Source organism: Malania oleifera, chromosome 1, assembly GCF_029873635.1.
Source record: "Malania oleifera isolate guangnan ecotype guangnan chromosome 1, ASM2987363v1, whole genome shotgun sequence".
NCBI classification, from domain to species: domain Eukaryota; kingdom Viridiplantae; phylum Streptophyta; class Magnoliopsida; order Santalales; family Ximeniaceae; genus Malania; species Malania oleifera.
This window is the reverse complement of record NC_080417.1, coordinates 89,923,783-89,943,035: the sequence shown is the minus strand read 5'-3', so window position 1 is coordinate 89,943,035 and position 19,253 is coordinate 89,923,783. Positions and strand designations below refer to the sequence as shown.

The following is a 19,253-nucleotide window of genomic DNA, read 5'->3' as shown; positions in this document are numbered from 1 at the left end:
TGTAGTATTATATTTATTTGGGGCGAGGTAGACTTTGCACCCGAGGACTTGCTGAGAAAGGCAAGTGCCCTGATAGGTATCAGATGTAGCCATACCGAGTTGTATAACGTATTAGGGTAGAGGGTAGCTACTTGTATGGGCGGGTAATCTTACCTATTCTCGAGAATCTTCGCTAATAAATAATTGTGTGAATATGTGTGAATACGAGTAAAACTATCCACCTGAGGGCTTACTGAGTAAGGTAAGTGCCCTGATGAGTAGCAGTTGTAGCCATACTCAGTTACATAAGGTATCAGAGCATAGGGGTGCTACTTATATGAGCGGGTAATCACCCCAATCCTTGGGAAACTCTCGTTAATAAAATACGCTACATGTGTGTGAGTAGGGACAGAGAATAATTTCATAATTGTAGATTGATTTGTAAATGATGATTAAATATTTTGTACACAAACCTCATGATAGCCACACATTGGTATTAATCTATTTCGTCTTACTAAGATGTGTCTCACCCAATATGAATTTTATTTTTTTCAAGACCTCCACATGATCGAGCTCAGTGAACTCGAGACTGGCATAGCATTTTTTAGAGAGAGAGAGAGAGAGAAAGAAAGATAGAGAGAGAGAGGGTATAGACTTTTGATGTATATTTTTTTGGGGTTCGTTTAATTTTTCTAAGATGTATATATGTGTGAATACTGGATATTGAAGATTACTATTTTGGGATATATATATATATATATATATATAGAGAGAGAGAGAGAGAGAGAGAGAGAACTCTGGTTTGTTATAAAGGATGTTAGTTTATTTTTTTTGCTATGTAATTGATGTTAGAGTATCAGATACAAGTAAATGGAACACGTGGCACCCGGGCCCCACCTAGTGGGTTCGAGGCGTCACAAGGTGATATCAAAGCATTAGGTTTTAGGTTTTGTGGACTTAGGGATGATTAATACCGAAGTATAGGAACAGATGACAATGAGGATTGGAAATGGGTAGGTTAGGTGTTGAGAGATATAGGATTTTGTCTTGTAGCCTGGAGGCAAAAGTACGATGATGGCTTTTGATGATTTTTCTAAAGCAGTCAATAGTTTCAGAAAAACCACGGCAAACCTTAGATGATTTCATTTCTGGGTTGTAGGACTGGTCCTTAAGTTGAGAATTTGGATGTATATTGGATTTTAGTTTAATGATTGTGTTGATTAGGTTATGATAATGGAATTCTTAACTCATATCTGTCCTGTTTTCAGGGTGGATCCTAGGGGTAAGGATGTAGATACTAGAGAAGGAACTTATGACTCAAAGGCTTCTAGTGAGGAAGACTTTGATACTTCCACTATGCTGAGGAGTATAGCCCGTCAGTTCAGGGCAAAAATGAGGAAGGATCCTAGAGAGCAGAACTGCCTATCTGTAGACCAAGGCTATAACATCAAGGAGTTCATGAGATTAAACCCTTCGAATTTTGTGGGAGGACCTGATCCAGTGGCTGCAGAGAACTGGATTTAGGAAATTGAGGAGATAATGGAAGTACTCGACTACACGGATGAGCAGAAGGTCCGTTGTGCTGCGTTTAAGATGATAGGAGATGCGAAACTTTGGTGACTGGTAAAGGTAACACTGACATGGGATCGATTTAAGGAGCTATTCTTTGATAGGTATTTTCCTTTGTCTACCATAGACGAAAAGGTTGAGGAGTTTACCAACCTGACCTAGGGGAATATGACTATTGGGGAGTATGCAACGAAATTTGTGGAGTTATCTCGTTTCGCACCATTTATGATCCCGAATGAGGCGAGAAAGACCAGAACGTTTGAAAAAGGCCTGAGAAGATAGATCTCTGAACTTGTGGTGGGGTTCTAGGTCCAAAACTTCTCGTACTTGGTGAATAAGGCCTCAGTACTGGAGAAGAGCTTGCAAGGCAGTACAGAGCCGTCAGAGTAGAGAAAGAGACCTGCACCTCCCAATTTTCAAGCTGAGGCTAGTCAAGGATCATAGAAGAGAGAAAGGGATACTATGGGCCCAAGGCAGAAGATGAGAGATCGTGATTATCCTAGTTATCAGGATGATTCATCTTACCCTGTATGCTACAGATGTAACAGGAGGCATAGGGGTGATTGCTGAATTGGGGGTCCTAGCTACTATAGATGCGGTAAACCATGGCACATTGTGAGGAATTTCCGTGAACTACTGCCTAATCCACCTGCACCAAATCAGATCTGGGAAAACCAAGCCCGAGGTGGAGGTGGTCCAACACGTGTGTACACGATGATCCTGACTGAGGTAGATATTACCAAGGGGGTAGGTATGAGTTTATGTTTAAGATAATGAAGGTTTTAATTATAGTTAATACAGAAATTCAAAAGGTGGTATATACTGATTGTATGAGATATAATGGGTTAATAAAATGTAGAAATGTGGAAATGAACGATTATAAAAATTTCAAGGACGAAATTTTTATAAGGAGGGGAGAATGTAAAGACCCGGAAATATTATTTATGAAAAATAATGAAGGAATGAAGAAAGGGAAAATTTCAAAAAGGAAAAAGAAGGCTTTGTCAACTAATCCCCTGTTTTCATCGACAAAGGCCCTTCTGTGATTCATTGACGAAGTTCAGGCATCATCGACGAAGAGATCCCGAACGGTAGAAATTTCAGGTTTAGGATTCGTCAACAAAGTCTTTCTTTCGTCGACGAACAACCTTTTGCAACTTATTGACGAAGACTACATTTCGTCGACGAGGTTGGCCGAGTCAACGGCCTATAAATAGAAGTTCTTTTTTCTTTCTCATTAAGAAATCTTAAATTCCTCTCTTTCTCTCTCTAAAACGATGCTCCTCACCCTCTCTTTACGATATCTCACCATTTGTCACCTGATTCGACAATTGAAAGTTACCACGAGGATCTAGGGAAAATTCTCTACAAGCCTAGCAGAGTGGATTTTTGAACGGAGTCTTTCCAGGCATTACCCCAAAGTTGAGGTAAGGCTAGAAATGAGTTGTTTGTCTAGTATGTGATTATTTAAATGGGTTGTATGGGCTTGGGGATATTTAATAATTGTTGATATGGGCTTTGAGTTGATAAACTAGGGTTATTGAATCAGGGTTCGGATGAGCTCCATATGCATCATTTTGGGTTCTTTGCCGACGTAGTTCAGGAAACCAGGAAAGGGGAATAGATTAAGCCAGTAGATTTGTAAATTTCACCGGTTAAAAGGGAAATTATTTGTGTATTTATATGATTATCCTACGAGTGTTGAAAACTAATTGTTTAAACCGAGATTTTTTGTGTTTAGGGCTGTGTTATTAGTTATTATTTGCGAAAATGGAATGATTAAAGTAATGTTGTGTATTTTCAGTAAAACAGCTTATGAACATGAGTTGGCTTATTATTTTTGTTGATATAATTATGTGTATTATTTAAAATGTATGGCATGAGTAAATTGAATAGACTGAGTTGAGTTGTGGTATATGTATGACATGTTGGAAATAATGAAATGTATTGGGTTTATACTGCATGTGAATCGTTTAAACAGAGTAGAATGTGAATGTTAAATTGCAATGTATGATTTGAGAACTCTAATGGACCATAGTAGGCACAGTACTGTTGCACGTGATTTCTATAGAGCTTAGTGCACCCACACGTCTTAGAGAGAGTGTGGAGATGGGATGATCGATTGGGCTGAGAAGGGTAGAATCCCCTTGGGATCTAGACCAGTATGGGAATAACCAATCTGACTTACAGACTGAAGAGGTTGTTATTGATTTAACTCTAGTGGGCCAACCAAGGTTAAGTCCATCCTACGGGTTGCACAACTCGTCATGGGGGAAAGCATGGCAGTGATGATCCATATGGTAGTGAGTTCTAAATGCATAATTGTTAATTTAACCAATGTATAACATGAGAACAGCGTAAGTGAAATATCTGTGAATACTAAGTATGTGAAGACTGGAGATGTGAAATGTGAAATGAATTTATGTGATATGAAATACTGAGAAATGTGGGAACTGAGAACATGAAGAGATAAGTAATACAGAGATAACAGATACAAAGTAAAGTATGAAAGTAATATATATTGTAGTATTATATTTATTTGGGGCGAGCTAAACTCTCTGCCTAAGGGCTTGCTGAGAAAGGCGAGTGCTCTGATAGGTATCAGATGTAATCATACCAAGCTGCATAATGTATTAGGGCAGAGGGTAACTACTTGTATGGGCGGGTAATCTTTCCTATTTTCAGGAATCTTCGCTGATAAATATTTGTGTGAATGTGTGTGAATACGAGACAAACTATCTACCTTAGGGCTTATTGAGTAAGGTAAGTGCCCTGATGAGTATCAGTTGTAGTCATACCCAGTTGCATAAGGTATCAGAGGAAAGAGGTGCTACTTGTATGGGTGGGTAATCACTCCAATCATTGGAAACCCTTGTCAATAAAATGTGCTGCATGTGCGTGAGTAGGGACAGAGAATGATTTCATAATTGTAGATTAATTTATAAATGATAATTATATATTTTGTACACAAACCTTATGATAGCCACACACTAGTATTATGCTATTCCGTCTTACTGAGATGTGTCTCACTCGATATGAATTTCATCTTTTTCAGGACCTCCGTGTGATCGAGCTCAGTGAGCTCGGGACTGGCGTAGCATTTTTGAAAAAGAGAGGGTATAGAATTTTGATGTATATTTTTTTGGGTTTCGTTTAAGTTTTCTGAGATGTATGTGTGAATACTGGATGTTGGAGATTACTATTTTGGGATATATATATATATATATATATATATATATATATATATATATATAGAACTTTAGTATGCTATAAAGGATGTTAGTTTATTTTTCCGCCGCATAATTGATGTTAAGAGTATTAGATACCGGTAAATGGAATACGTGGCACCCAGGCCCCGCCTAGACGGTTGAGGGCGTCACATTAATTGTCATATATATGTATTTCAATAATTAGTTTTGACAATAATATCATAATTTAATACATTATTATATATTATTTGTTCAACATAATTGATAAATTCATATGAATAAAATAATATGTATGTAGTACATAAAACATTAAAAATATTATGTACATATATATATGTGTGATATAAATTTATTTATGGTAGATCAATTCAATGTAAAATTAATTGAGAAAAAAAATAAAATATAGACATGAATCATAAAAAATATTGAATAAGGATTTAAAATGTAAAATTTGAATAAAATTTAAATATTTTATTTTATAACATATGGAAAGTTGAACACTTATTAAATTACATGCGTTTATGTACTTATATATAAATATATATTTGTATATAATTGTAATTTTTTAACATTAGAACTTTTTGGTGGAAGTTAAGTGAGAAAACAAACAATTATTCTAATTTTAATGTATATAATATATGTAAATAGAAATGTAACACGGTATATATATTTCTATATTTTTGAATAATATTAATTAAAAATAAGTCTATACTTATAGTAGATGTAAATATAAACAAATGATGAAGAAAGTATAAACAAATACTTTGAATTAATTTTATAATATAAAAGTATTGAAAAAGAAAGTGATGGAAAGTTGTTGAATTAGGATTATTTTTTTAAAAATTATTTAATGAAATTCATAGATGTTGGAATATTTAAATTTTGTCTAATGAAAGGAGAAAATATTTCTAAAAATAATTTTTTTAAAAAAAATTTAATGAAATTAATATAAAGAGAGGAATTTAGTGGGGCTTGCATGGGACCAAAGAAAAAATAATAATTTAAAAAATAAATGTAAAAACTATTAAAAATTTAATGAGGCCTGCGTAAGGCCTTGCTGAGAGAGAAAGGAAGGAAAAAACATAAGATGGGTAAAACAAATTATGGGGTCTGTATGTGCCCCACATCTCTAGAAAGATTTTTTTTGAAAAAAAGTGGGCTATAATGTAAAAAACAAATGAAAAAAAAAAATAAAATCAAAGCCACGTGTCAGTGTAGGGTTGAAATTCTAGATTCGAAAAACATATATATATATATATATATATATATATATATATATATATATATTGATGTCCAACAATCCAATCCCACTCAAATAAAGAAACAAATATAGTGGGAAAACAATGACAACCGTGTGAAGAAATAAGGGCTCAAGTTGTCATTTTCTTCAACCAAGGAAGCCACTCCCACACATAAAAATAAAAGAAATTAATAAATAAAAAGAGGAAGAAATAAAATAATATCAGCCAAGAGCAACAGTGGTCTAAATTTCAATAGGATCATAACCAAAGGAGGGGTTGAATGTTAAGAGTGCACAAAATCTGCATGATGGGATGGAGTCCATGTGATGTGTGATTTGATGTCTTGTTGTTGGGAGGTAAAAATCATGCTTTAAAAATCTCGCAAGTGATTTATTTTGAGCCTAAGAAATAGATAAAAGTGTGAAGATGGCAGTAGTTCTAATCTCACTTCAAAATTACATGGAGCAAAACCTAAACAATTGTGTGGATTCAACCATCAAATAAGAATTTCTGTTCAGGTGGAATCACCTAGCACCTACAAGTTTCACGAATAATATATTTAATCCAATACAAAATAGAAAATGAATGATCATAATTCCATTGCACTCATAATAAACATAAAATTTTAAAATATCAAAGCACATGTTGTTCACAGGTCAAACATGGAGAAGCAGGGTTATCCCAATGATCATCACCTACCCCCTCCCTGTGCTCTGTGCACCCTTGTAATCAACAAAGTAAGGATGACCACATATCAATAATTAAAGGGTAAAAGGCATTGGTCTTTTTTGAGATTTGGTAAAAAGATATAAATTTCTTTTTGAGATTTCAAAAATTTTTCAGAGATTTTCCTTGAGGTTTAAAAATCATAACCAAGGGAGATTTGTGTCTTTTTCGCAAACCTCAAGGGAGGATAGTATCTTTTACTCATAATTAAATATAAAGGTCATCCAAAACAATAAACTAATTTTTTTGCAGCCTACAAATTCCTTCCATAAAAATTTATGCTTATTCCCATGTTTTGCTTGCTCTATTCCCTAATCAAAAGTGACCAATTAAATTATTTTAAAGGTTGTTCAAACGATGTACTATTCAAGGATCCATAATTTTTTTTTTTTTTTAATCCAAAACCATCCCCACTCTCACATTCTTCTTATCATAAGGTGTCCTTCAATGAATTTGTACGTTTGCCTTAGAAAGAAAGAGAGGGGGAGGGAGAGGGGCGGGGGGAGGGAGGGGGGTTCACTTGTTCTCTCCAATCCTTACCAATCATTCATCAAAATTTCATCCCTGCAGCATGAAAATTTTCCTCTCAAACCAACCATCATCCAAAGTGTTGTGATATAGATCGAATAATTAAGATGCACAATGAAATAAATACAACAAGTAAATGAAACACAACCGAAACAAGAAGAACAACAAAATTTACGTGGTTCGGCAAAACCTACATCCATAGAAGCAATGACACGTAAATTTCACTATGAAAATTATAAAGTACACAATACACTTCTCAAATGATCACACACACTCTCAATACATGCCCAGAATGACATGTATAACACTCTCCTGGAGGTTTCCCTCCATTTACCCAACCACCCCAATGTTCAAATTCAAAATTCAAAAAACTGCTCACAACCCAGAACTTCTTGTCGACAAGAACATGGGATTCGTCCACGAGACCAAGAAGAACATTCGTCTACAAATCTATCCACTTATCGACGATCCTATTTTTCTGGTCTTGATATCTCAGAAACTCTAAACTTTTGAGCCTCTCGGGATCTTCTCGTCGATGAACACATAATACTCGTCGACAAGTCCGTGCTGTCTTCTCATTAATGATCACAGGGTACTCATCGACGAGCCTCTGCTGTGCTACCCCTTCATGTTTTTCTTTCTGCCTTCTTTGCTTAAGAAAACTAAAGTATAAGAGCCACAAACAACAATCTCCACCTTGGCGATTATACGCCTCTTAGGAGAATCCTGAAAAACATGTTTAACTGCTCCACCTTGAACTGGAAACACTTGGTTGGGTATGTCTCCCTTCTATCACTTGGAGACATGGAGTAAGTTCAAGCAATGCTTGAACTTCCTATAAGTAACTGATTTCGTCAGAATATCGACTGCATTTTCAGACGTGTGAACCTTCTCCAACATAAGCTCACCCGAAGCAATCAATTCCCAAACCCTGTGGAACCTCACATCAATGTGCTTGGTTCTAGCATGGTATATCTAATTCTTCGCCAAGTAAATGGCACTCTGACTATCACAATGAAGAACCACACCATCTTGATGAAATCCTAGCTCTCTAACTAAACCAGTATGCCATAAGGCTTCCTTTGCAGCTTCGAAAACTGCCATATATTCCGTCTTAGTCGTGGATAATGCTACCAAAGACTGTACCATGGATCTACAACACACTGGTCCTCCTACAAGAGTAAACACATATCCCATTGTAGACCTTTTGTCATCCATATCTTCAGCATAATCAACATCAATAAACCTCATAACTGAAGGACAACCCTGTTGCTTGCCGAACATGTTGCCATATCCTGATGTACCCCATAAGTATCTAAGTATCCATTTGACGACTTCCCAATGCTGCCTTCTTGGATTAGAAAGAAACTTAATGTTGCCTTCTTGGATTAGAAAGAAACTTACTTACCATGCTCACCGCATGAGCCAAATCTAGCCTCATACACACCATGGCATACATCAAACTCCCCATAGCACTAGCATAAGGGACCTTTGACATGTCTTAGATATCCTCATCCGTACTTGGGCAATCTGCAATAGACAACTTGAAATGATTCGCTAGAGGTGTACACACCGGTCTTGCATCAACCATGCTAAACCTTTCCAACACCTTCTATACATAACTGCCCTGAGATAGCCATAATCTCCCTATAATTCTATCATGGCGAATCTTCATTCCAAGTATTTTCTTGGCCAAGCCAATATCCGTCATGTCAAATTCTTTATACAACATGTCCTTTAATTGATTCACCTCAGTTAAATCCTTTGCGGCTATCAACATGTCATCAACATACAATAACAAGAAAACAAGATAACCATCCTCAAGCTTGTTCACATATATGTAGTCATACTCCACCTTTTGTAGCCAATCTTGACCATGTAAGAATCAAACTGTATATACCATTGCCTTGGAGACTGTTTTGGCCTATAAAGAGATTTCTTCAACTTGCAAACAAAATTTTCTTTTCTCGGTTCAATGAATCCCTCTGGTTGTACCATGTAGATTTGTTCATCCAAGTCACCGTGAAGAAATGTCGTCTTTATGTCCATTTATATATATTCCAAATGAAGATCATAATGGGCTACCAACCCCAACACAATTCTGATAGAAGTATTTTGGATCACTAGAGAAAAGATCTCATCATAATCTATCCCCTTCTTCTGTGAGTATCCTTTTGCCACAAACCGTGCCTTGAATTTCTCTCATTCTTTTTTCTGAAATTGCCTAATTCTTCCTATATACCCATTTACAACCTATCGGTCTCTTCTCATTTGGAAGCTCCACCAAATCCCAAGTTTGGTTCTTATGTAGCAATTCCATCTTCTCAATCATCGCACCCATCCACCTATCTTTCTCTTAACTGTGCACTACCTCTTGAAAAGTAGTTGGATCATTGAAACTAGTAAGGGAAGCATAAGATACTAACTTTTCAAATCCATACCTTGATGGAGGTCTGATAATGTGTCTGGATCTCCATATAAAAACATGGTCAACTTGCTGGTTTCCTGAGCTAGAGCTCCCTGCAACCATAGGACCATGATCATTTCCAGTACCCTAAGCTTCCAACTCCACCTACACAACATGTTTATCACTGCCCCAGCTTTCTGACTCCTGTTTCTGTTCATCATTCTCTTGATTATGCTTCACTATAGCCTTTTTATCAAAGACTACATCTCTGCTGATCACCACCTTGTTTGCCATTGGGTCCTATAGCTTGTACCCCTTCACACCCTCTAGATATCCCAAAAAGATGCAACGATGAGACTTTGGGTCAAGCTTATACCTCTCCTCACTAGATACGTGAACATAAGCTGGACATCCGAATACCTTCACTTCGGAGTAATCTATTGCATTTTCCGTCCAAAGCTTTTCTGCCACTCTACCCTCTAGTGACGCCCTTAGTGATCGGTTTATCAGAAAATAAGTCATACTCACTGTCACAGCCCAGAAGTTCTTTGGTAGCCCTGCATTTAATCTGTGACACCGAACTCTGTCATTAAGAGTCTGGTTCATCAGTTCTGCCACACCATTTTGTTGAGGTGTCCAATGAACTGTAAAGTGTCTTTTGATACCTTGCTCTACACAAAAACTCCATAAGCCGAGAATCAGCATACTCGGTCATATTATTCGACCTTAAGTATTTGATTCTCCTCCCTATCAGGTTTTCCACTTCAGCCTTCCAAATATTAAACTTGGCAAACGTACTTGATTTGTGACGCATGAATTAAACCCAGACCTTCCGTGAGTAATCATCAATGAAATTCACATAATACACATGTCCACCCTTTGATGCAACTCTAACCAAACCCCAAACATCTAAATTCACATAATCAAGAATACCCTTTGTCTTGTGTTTAGCTGATCTAAACTTTGCCCTGTTCTATTTTCCAAGAACATGAATCCTGCAAAATTCCACTTAGCATGATTTCAAGCCCTTCAACAATTTGCTCCTGTGTAGTTCCTTCATGTCGTGTTCCCCCATATGCCCTAGACACATATGCCACAAGATAGTCTCATTTGATTCAACATCTACAGCTACAAGTCCACCTACAACGGTATTTCCCTACAATGTGTAGATATTCCCATCCAGTTTCCACCCTTTCATTACAGCTAGATTATCTTTTCATACCGTCAGAATTCGACCTTTGGACTTGTAATTAAAGTCATTACAATCCAAAGTACTGAGTGATATCAAACTCTTCCTCAACTTTGGTATATGTCTTATATTACACAACGTTCTTACAACACCATCAAACAATTTTATCTTTACATTTCTTATGCCAATGATCTTGCAAGAATTACCATTACCCATAAGAATTGATCTAGAATTCACTAACCTATAAGTGCTGAACCACTCCTTGTTTGGAGTTATGTGATAAGAACATGTCGAGTCAAGTATCCAAGAGTCCATTAGATTATCTGACACCTCTGAAACTGATATAACATCACCATCACTACATGTTAAACCTCCTTCTTGAACAACATTCATAGATTTTTGAAGTACCCTCATGTTTCTTATAATTTCCCTTCTTCCAATCCGGACACTCCAATTTCACATGCCCCTTTTTACCACATTTATAACACCGGATTTCTTTCTTCTTCTTGGATTGATTTTGGGATATATGACTTGATCCATATTTGGATTTTCCCTTACCTCGCTTGTTATTACCCTTTATCACAAGTCCTTCTCCTTCATCACATATTATCAGTCTTTGATAAAAATTTAGTAAAGCACTTGTTACCTCTTCTAGATCAAGAGTTTCTTTTCCCTATGTAAGAGTGGTCACAAGATTTTCATATGTATGAGTTAAGGGAAAGGAGTTTAACAACATTAAAGCTTTGTAATCCTCATCAAACTTAACATCATCTCTCATCAAATCACTAATAATTTGATTAAAAGCATTAATGTGTTGATCTAAGTTTGATCCTTCAACCATCTTAAGCCAATACAAACGTTGTTTAAGAAAAAGTTTATTATTAAAAGATTTGGACATATATCGGCTCTCTAACTTTTGCCATATAACCATTGGAGAATCATCCTCCGTCACCCGATAGAGTACTTTGTCGGTCAAACACAAGCATATTGTAGAAGCGGCCTTTGCTTTCAAATCTACCCATATTGCCTCATCCATTCCTTCTAGTTGAGTATCAAGCAGAGCCTTAGTCATTCCTTGTTGCACAAGAATGTCCTTCACTGTCCTCTGCCATAAACCAAAGTTCCCGATTCTATCAAATTTGACAATGTCAAATCTTACAAAAGATGATCCCGATGCCATAACAACAATCACTCTAATACCAATTTGTTGTGATATGGATTGAATAATTAAGATATACAGTGGAATAAATACAAGTAAATGAAACACAACTAAAATAAGAACAACAACACGATTTACGTGGTTCGACAAAGCCTACATCCACGAAAGCAATGATACACAAATTTCACTATGGAAATCACAAAGTACACAATACACTTCTCAAATGATCACACACACTCTCAATACATGCCCAGAAAGACATATATAACACTCTCTCAGAGGTTTCCCTTTGTTTACCCAACCACCCCAACATTCAAATTCAAAATTCAAAAAACTACTCACAGCCCAGAACTTCTTGTCAACAAGAACAGGGGATTCATCGATGAGACCAAGAAGAACATTCGTCAACGAATCTGTCCACTCATTGACGATCCCATTTTTCTACTCTCGGTATCTCAGAAACTCTAAACTTTTGAGCCTCTCGAGATCTTCTCATCGACGAGCACAGAACACTCGTCAACGAGTCCTTGCCGTCTTCTCGTTGACCATCACACGGTACTCGTTGACGAGCCCCTATTGTGCTGCCCCTTCATGTTTTTCTTTCTTCCTTCTTTGCTTAAGAAAACCAAAGTATAAGAACCACAAACAACACAAAGGTCTTGCTGAGAAATTCTACTATTCACAATGGGATGAAAATGGAGACACAAGAGATGTACATTTGTTTCACAAATCTAACTAGAAACAGAAACATGCATACTCCAACAAGGAGTGAAGGCCCTAAAAAGTGGCTTCAACTTAAAAGTTTTTTCCTAAAGGAACATTCAATAAACTCTTGCTCACTAAAGTCATAACCTAAATTAATCAGCTATTGATAAGAGTAACTTCATCAATTATTTTAGAATCCAAGGAGTATGTATATAAATTATTTCACTCTATAGAAAACTTTGTTTCACCTATAGCGAGAACCATTCAAAAGTTAGCTTCTGTCCAGCCAAATAAACAAATAAGTTTTAGCCTTCTCATCATTCTTCAGCTTCCTTTTGGATTATCCTTATTAATTCAAAACAAGCCAATATCATGAATTTCTATTACTTAGCCCAACCTTAGCAGTACTTGAAGTAGATATTGTTGGCCTAACAAGACTTAATCTCGTTTTGGTGATAACAAATTAAGGATGCTAATTGTACTTTCAAGATTAAATTTCAAATATTATATTTTCACAAGCACAATGGTTAATTCTGATGAAGATTGACTAAAGCTCACCTTAAAGTTACAAGTCATGAAAAATACAAGATTATTGAAGTATTGATCAAGCTTGAAGATGTTAAAGCTATACTACATGAAGACTTAGGATTTTGATGTATTTGAATTTTTCTTAGAGTTTCATGTAAGTACTTTTAATCTTCATATTTGTGACTGAAGCTCGTAGGAATTAATACTAGACTTAGAGACTTGCTTAAGAATTTGGAAAATATTTTTATAAAGTCCAAAATATTTTTCAAAGAAAATACAAACAAGTTTTGGAATCAAAATATGAAAAAAACCGAGTTATATAGTGGTCAGGCGACTGAGGCTTATACCTCAAGCGATTGATATACTACTACCAATGTAAAAAGAAATCAGAATAGGTTCAGGCGACTGAACTCTTGAGTCCAGGTGATTGAACTGCCACTGCCTGATTTGGAGCACTTATTTTAAATAGTTTAGACGACTAAAAGTATGGTTAAGGCGATTGAAGTCTGTGTTTAAAACTTTCGAACAACACTGATTTCTTTCCAAAATTGAAATATATGATTTCCAAACTTGGGGAAAACAATAAGATTTCTTCCTAAACTATATAAGGGTTATTATCTTTACATTAGGGTAACAAATACGCACATATACATAAGCATACTCACGATTATACTCCGACTTTCTTCTTGAAAAGCTATTGTGCGATTTTCTCAAAGCCCTAATTGTTTTTCTGATTTCTCATCTGAAATTTCTCATACTACGAATCCAAGACCTTTTGAATACTTTGTGAGCTTCAATTGCAATTTGTTGATTAAGAGTGCATAGCTTTTATTATTGTACAAAATCTGCTCTGCTGTGAGAGTATTCAAATTGTACAAACGAATTGATTTGCTAGTTTTGCAGTCGGACAACTCGAGGTTAGAATTGTTTCCTAATGAGAGGGTATTCTCATTAGAGAGGGGTCTCAACCTTCCAATGGAGAGAGACTGCTCCACCTATTGAACATAGTGGGTAAAGGTAAATCCTCACAGTAAGTTGCTTGAGGCAAGGACGTAGGCGGTAAGTCGAACCTTGGAAAAAATCGTGTGTTCAATCTTCTTTCCCTATCTCTTTAAATTCTGTACTTATAAACTGCTTTAAATTCTGCACTTATAAACTGCTATATATGTTTTGAATTTATTGAGAAATTATGTTGAACACTGCATTTGGATTTGGATAACTTTGAATAAGTTTATTGGTTTGTTAACGATTTGTATGGTTTAAGTTTCTAGTTGAAATCCAGACAAGTGCTGAAACTCTGAATTAAGTTTTGGTTGATTGAGATAAGCTTTTTGGTGGGTTGATTGTTTAAACATAAAAAGCTTACTTGTTTGAGTTATATTATTGAATCTTGTCTTAAGTACATATTTGCTCATTATTTAAATTTAGGGTTGATTGTTGAACTTGTTGAAAGTAAAAATCATTTTCTATTTTTTAATTTTCATATATACCTAGGATTGTCTATCGGTATAGTACCGTTTGCTATTTAGTTGATTGAGAATGTGATTGATATATTTAAAAGGTTTAAAATAAACCGACCTTCCGTGTAATAATTTTTAAAAACTCAATTCACCCCCTTCTTGGGATTACACCGTTACTTTCATATATTAGAAAGAAAATAACATGAAAAATACAAAAAAAAGCCTACTATGCTTGTCCAGCCAAACCCTAAAATCATATCCAACAATTAAATAATAAATAGAAATAAACCTAAAAGTTTCATTTCTGTCAAGTTCAATTTTAACATGCTAACAGGTAGACAAAAAGCCAATGCTGCAATGACCTAATAAAAATATTCAATCAGAAATGTTAGAATATGTACACTCAATTTAAGGCCCTAAAAGGCCAATATGAAAAATTAACTCCTTGCAAGACAACAAGGATTGCCTCTATAACATTTAGAAAATTTGTTTCTTGGGGGCAAACTACAGGTCTGAAACATGAGAAATTTCAACAATAATAGATTTTATCTGGATGTTCATTGGATTACTATAAATCATTGCCCAAATAAAAATCATATAAACATCAAGCAATTAACATCAGAATTCAGGAATGATGAGTTCCACGAATCATTATATCAAGGAAAAGCCAAAAAGGAAACTCACACAAGCTTCCAATTGCACACGAATTACATGTAGCTCATCCAATGTTAATCTAAAGCAAGAGTTTTTGCTACAGTGACAACTCATCATGCAAAGCAGAAGCAGCACTCTGTATTGAAGTGGGATCAGCTTGATGACGAGCTCCTACGGTGAGACTATGAAATAGTTTTTTTTTATTGGTAATTTTTTTTAATTGGTAAAATGAAATTTCATTAATAGTGCACCAGGAGAATATATATATATATATTGATGAATCAATTGTGAGATGCTACGTTATCCAAGAATTCAAGAATTGTGTGTCCAGCATGTACGGCCCACTTGACCAACCTGAAGACTTGTAACTTGTAAGGCATCTATCCTTTAGGTTTGTGGGAGAATTATTTGTTCTTGATATACCCAAAATTATTCTTATCAAAGTTGGCCATACTCATTATTATGACTTCCATAAACATGAGAGAAGAGCAAAACACTCATTAATGGGGCAGTTACAAAGTCACCTAAGTCAAGGCTCTTAAAGGTTAGAACGATTCACATCTGCGCAATAATATGCCCATTAAAACCATATCACCACAAGGTCAAATACCATCACTATAAAAGGGGACCCGGAAAAGAGGTAAGGACATCTAATTTCATACTTTTTCTTTTACTGTTGCAATCAACCTTTCAACGAGTCCCTTAGTTAGGCATCGGAGTGATCCCCGGAGTACACCTCGGATCCTCCAAGCCATCTTTATTTGTTTCTTTTCAAGTGGTCGTGATTAAGGAATGATTCGTGGAGGTCGTTCAATTTTCGGCAGGAATAATTGGCGACGTCTGTGGGAAATTCTTAAGAGTTTTTCTTTTTCAATCCTTGATCACGAAAGGTAATAGTGTTTGGTTCAACCTTTGCTTTTTGCATTTCACGAAACAATTCAACTGCTTCGCTAGCTTTTCCATGACTTGCCAAACCTCCAGAAATCACATCTCTTTGAGACATTTGATTGAAGACCTGGAAGGTTTGATTTATGCTTCCACATTTTGCATACATTTCAATGAGTGCATTGCAAATGTAAGTATTCTGCAAAAAACCTATTCTTATCTATGTGAATGTGAATCCACTTCCCTGGGTCAAGAGCTCCGAGGTGCGCACAAGCAGGCAAGAAAGCAACAATACTGATTTTATCAGGTTTAATCCCAACATGTGCTGCCTTACATTTTTTCATCTGTAAAGATCTCACTCAGACGCCCTTCTTTTTCTACATATGCTATGATTAGGTATAACAATTTGGCAGAATGTCATAATGATTCACCTAGCTCTTTCACAAATTGTGGTTTGATAAAAAGGTTTGATTCAATAGGATGCTAGTTATGATAAGTGGTTTTTCACTTATGAGTTGGGCAAATCATAGATTCATACTTCTAAATGGTTCCTACATATGTATTTTCACCATTACATACTCCAAATATATCAAAACTATTTTTTGGTTTGAGCTTCTTAATAGATTACAATGATATGGTTCAATCACGGACGTTGGGCACAAAATAGGTGTTCAGGTGCTAAAGCATTTGCACCAAAAGGTATAATTTCCAGGAAAGCAGTCCGTCCATAATTTTGGAACCTATATGAAAGTTGTCATTGATATTTGACAAAGATAACTTTAAACAGTAAACTGAATCAGCAGTGAACACAAAAATTCAAAATATTTTTACTTGTGAAAAGTGCAACGAATCTAGAATTTTCAAGTGCAGATGGATTCAATAAATATTCCCTGCTTGCATCCATGCTAGCTCAATCTAGTCTACTAACACAACCTTGATTAGAAGCTTGAATAGCTTCTCAAGATGTTTAGAACAAATTATCTCTGAGATCACATCTACAATATGGAAAATTGTCAAATCAGATTATTGATAAGTGGCTTCCCGCAATATTTTGTGAATGTGTGTGCACCATAATGTACTAAAAATCATCAAGTTGTAGAAAAAAAAAACCATATGTGTGTACATTCAAAGCTGTCTTCGTCTCCCTATAAGGTAAAATTGTTTTTTGGTTAAGGTGAATCGAATAACAATAACTAAGCCTTTCTGATCCAACAAGAGGGTGAATTGAATATACAGTCAAAGTGCAGATACATAAGTGCGAAGCTAGTAAATCATCAAAATAATTAAAGAACCAAATTCAGTGACCTAAGCCCAAAATGTGAATGTTTGAAAACCACCTCACTTGTGGGTGGTAAGGATTGTGTATTTATATCAATTGATAAATTGAATGGGGTAATTACATAGGAGAGTAAATACTACAAATTATATGAAATAATTACATGAAAGGTAAAAACATAATAATCCTCATAAATGATGATCTACATGGGATAATTACGTAGGAGAGTAAATACTAAGAATTACATGAAATAATTAAGTAAAAACATAATAATCCTCATAAATGATCCTCCACATGGGGTAATTATAGGAGGTTAAATACTACAAATTACATGAAATAATTAAATGGAAGGTAAAAATATACCTCATAAATGATCCTTAACACAAAATACATGAAGCTAAGGCAGTATGACGCGCATTTTATTTCTTAGGTCCCAAAATATGAACAATCTTACATTCAATTTCCCTTTATATTTTTACATTTTTCTCATCAAGCAATCAGGCTCAGATGAAAAAAAGAAAGTCTACTCTGTGTGTGCGCGCGCTTGTGCGTGAAAAGGAAAACCACCAAAAAAGAAGAACACATGAAACCAAATAAAGAGCAAAACTCACTGTTGAGCTCGTCGAGCCAGTGGGAATACTCTCGAAGGTACCTTTGCGGCTAACATCATAGACAAGAAGAGCATCAAGAACACCCCTGTAGTAGGTAGAAGTATCAGCTCGAAAGCATCCTTGGCCAGCGGTGTCCCAAAACTGGGCCTTGACCTCCTTACCATCCTCAATGCACACACATTGCATTTGAAACTCCACCTCGATGGTGGCCTTGGAGTGCAAGTCGAACTCGTTTCTTGCATATCACGACAGCAGATTGGATTTTCCGACGGCGGAGTCCCCAATTATAATGATCTTGAACAGATATGACCATGGACTTGTGTCACGGTTCCACTATTTTCACACCCTTGTGAAGGGTAGTGTGGCACTATCTAAAGCACTCTTGCTTAACTAGCTAGCCAATCATTTACCAACATTCATCCACGAAACACTTTCATTAGTATTCAATCAAATGGTAGCGGAAACAGTAAGCATTCATGAAAGCAGTGGCAAGCAAGTAGTAAACATTGAATCTACGCAATTCATTAACAAAATCTCCATTGACATCATGTGTTTAGCGAGGGAGGCAAGTAGGCTAAACACGTTGACAATAGCTAGTGAGTTTTACAATGACTGATGAACACTTACCCTTCCCTTAAGAGCTTTTTAGGCCATTCCCACTCCAGCACTAGGAAACGTCAAAGTGACCGAGGAGTCAGACTGCCTTATTTGGCATACAAAGACACTACTAGTAGAAAATAACCCTACACTAGTATTTACATGATGGAAACCCATTCCAAGCACACGAGATAAGTGGTCACAGGCAAGCATAATGCCTTGAACAAGCTTAGCTCGTGACATTCTCCCCCACTTATGTAGTTTGTTCGACGTCCTCGTAGACTTTGGCGCTAGGTACACTTTAACTTTGTCCATGAACGACTTCAAATCTTTCGCAGAAATCTAGTTGATTTCATTGTCATCAAGGCATTTCCACTTCACTAGGAACTTTTGTCGCTTCTTCCTTGAGGATGTGAACTTTCTGTCTACAAGGATCTCTTCAACGTCATGTCTGTTAGGTTGTACTGTCTTCAACTTTGCTCTGTTGGATTGATTTCTACTCATATCAATGGTGTTGGCGTTGAACGACT

The 19,253-nt window shown here is 36.0% G+C and overlaps 1 protein-coding gene across 1 annotated transcript; it reads right to left on the bottom strand.

The window, feature by feature from the left end:
- Window positions 1-16,207: 16,207 nt before the first annotated feature.
- LOC131147372 (pentatricopeptide repeat-containing protein At2g20540-like) lies at window positions 16,208-18,312 on the bottom strand. Its single transcript, XM_058097054.1, has 3 exons — window positions 18,168-18,312; window positions 17,173-17,234; window positions 16,208-16,438 (listed from the first exon to the last, which is right to left on the bottom strand). The coding sequence occupies exons 1-3, from the start codon at window positions 18,310-18,312 to the stop codon at window positions 16,208-16,210; spliced, it is 438 nt and encodes a 145-aa protein (XP_057953037.1).
- Between the last annotated feature and the right edge of the window lie 941 nt (window positions 18,313-19,253).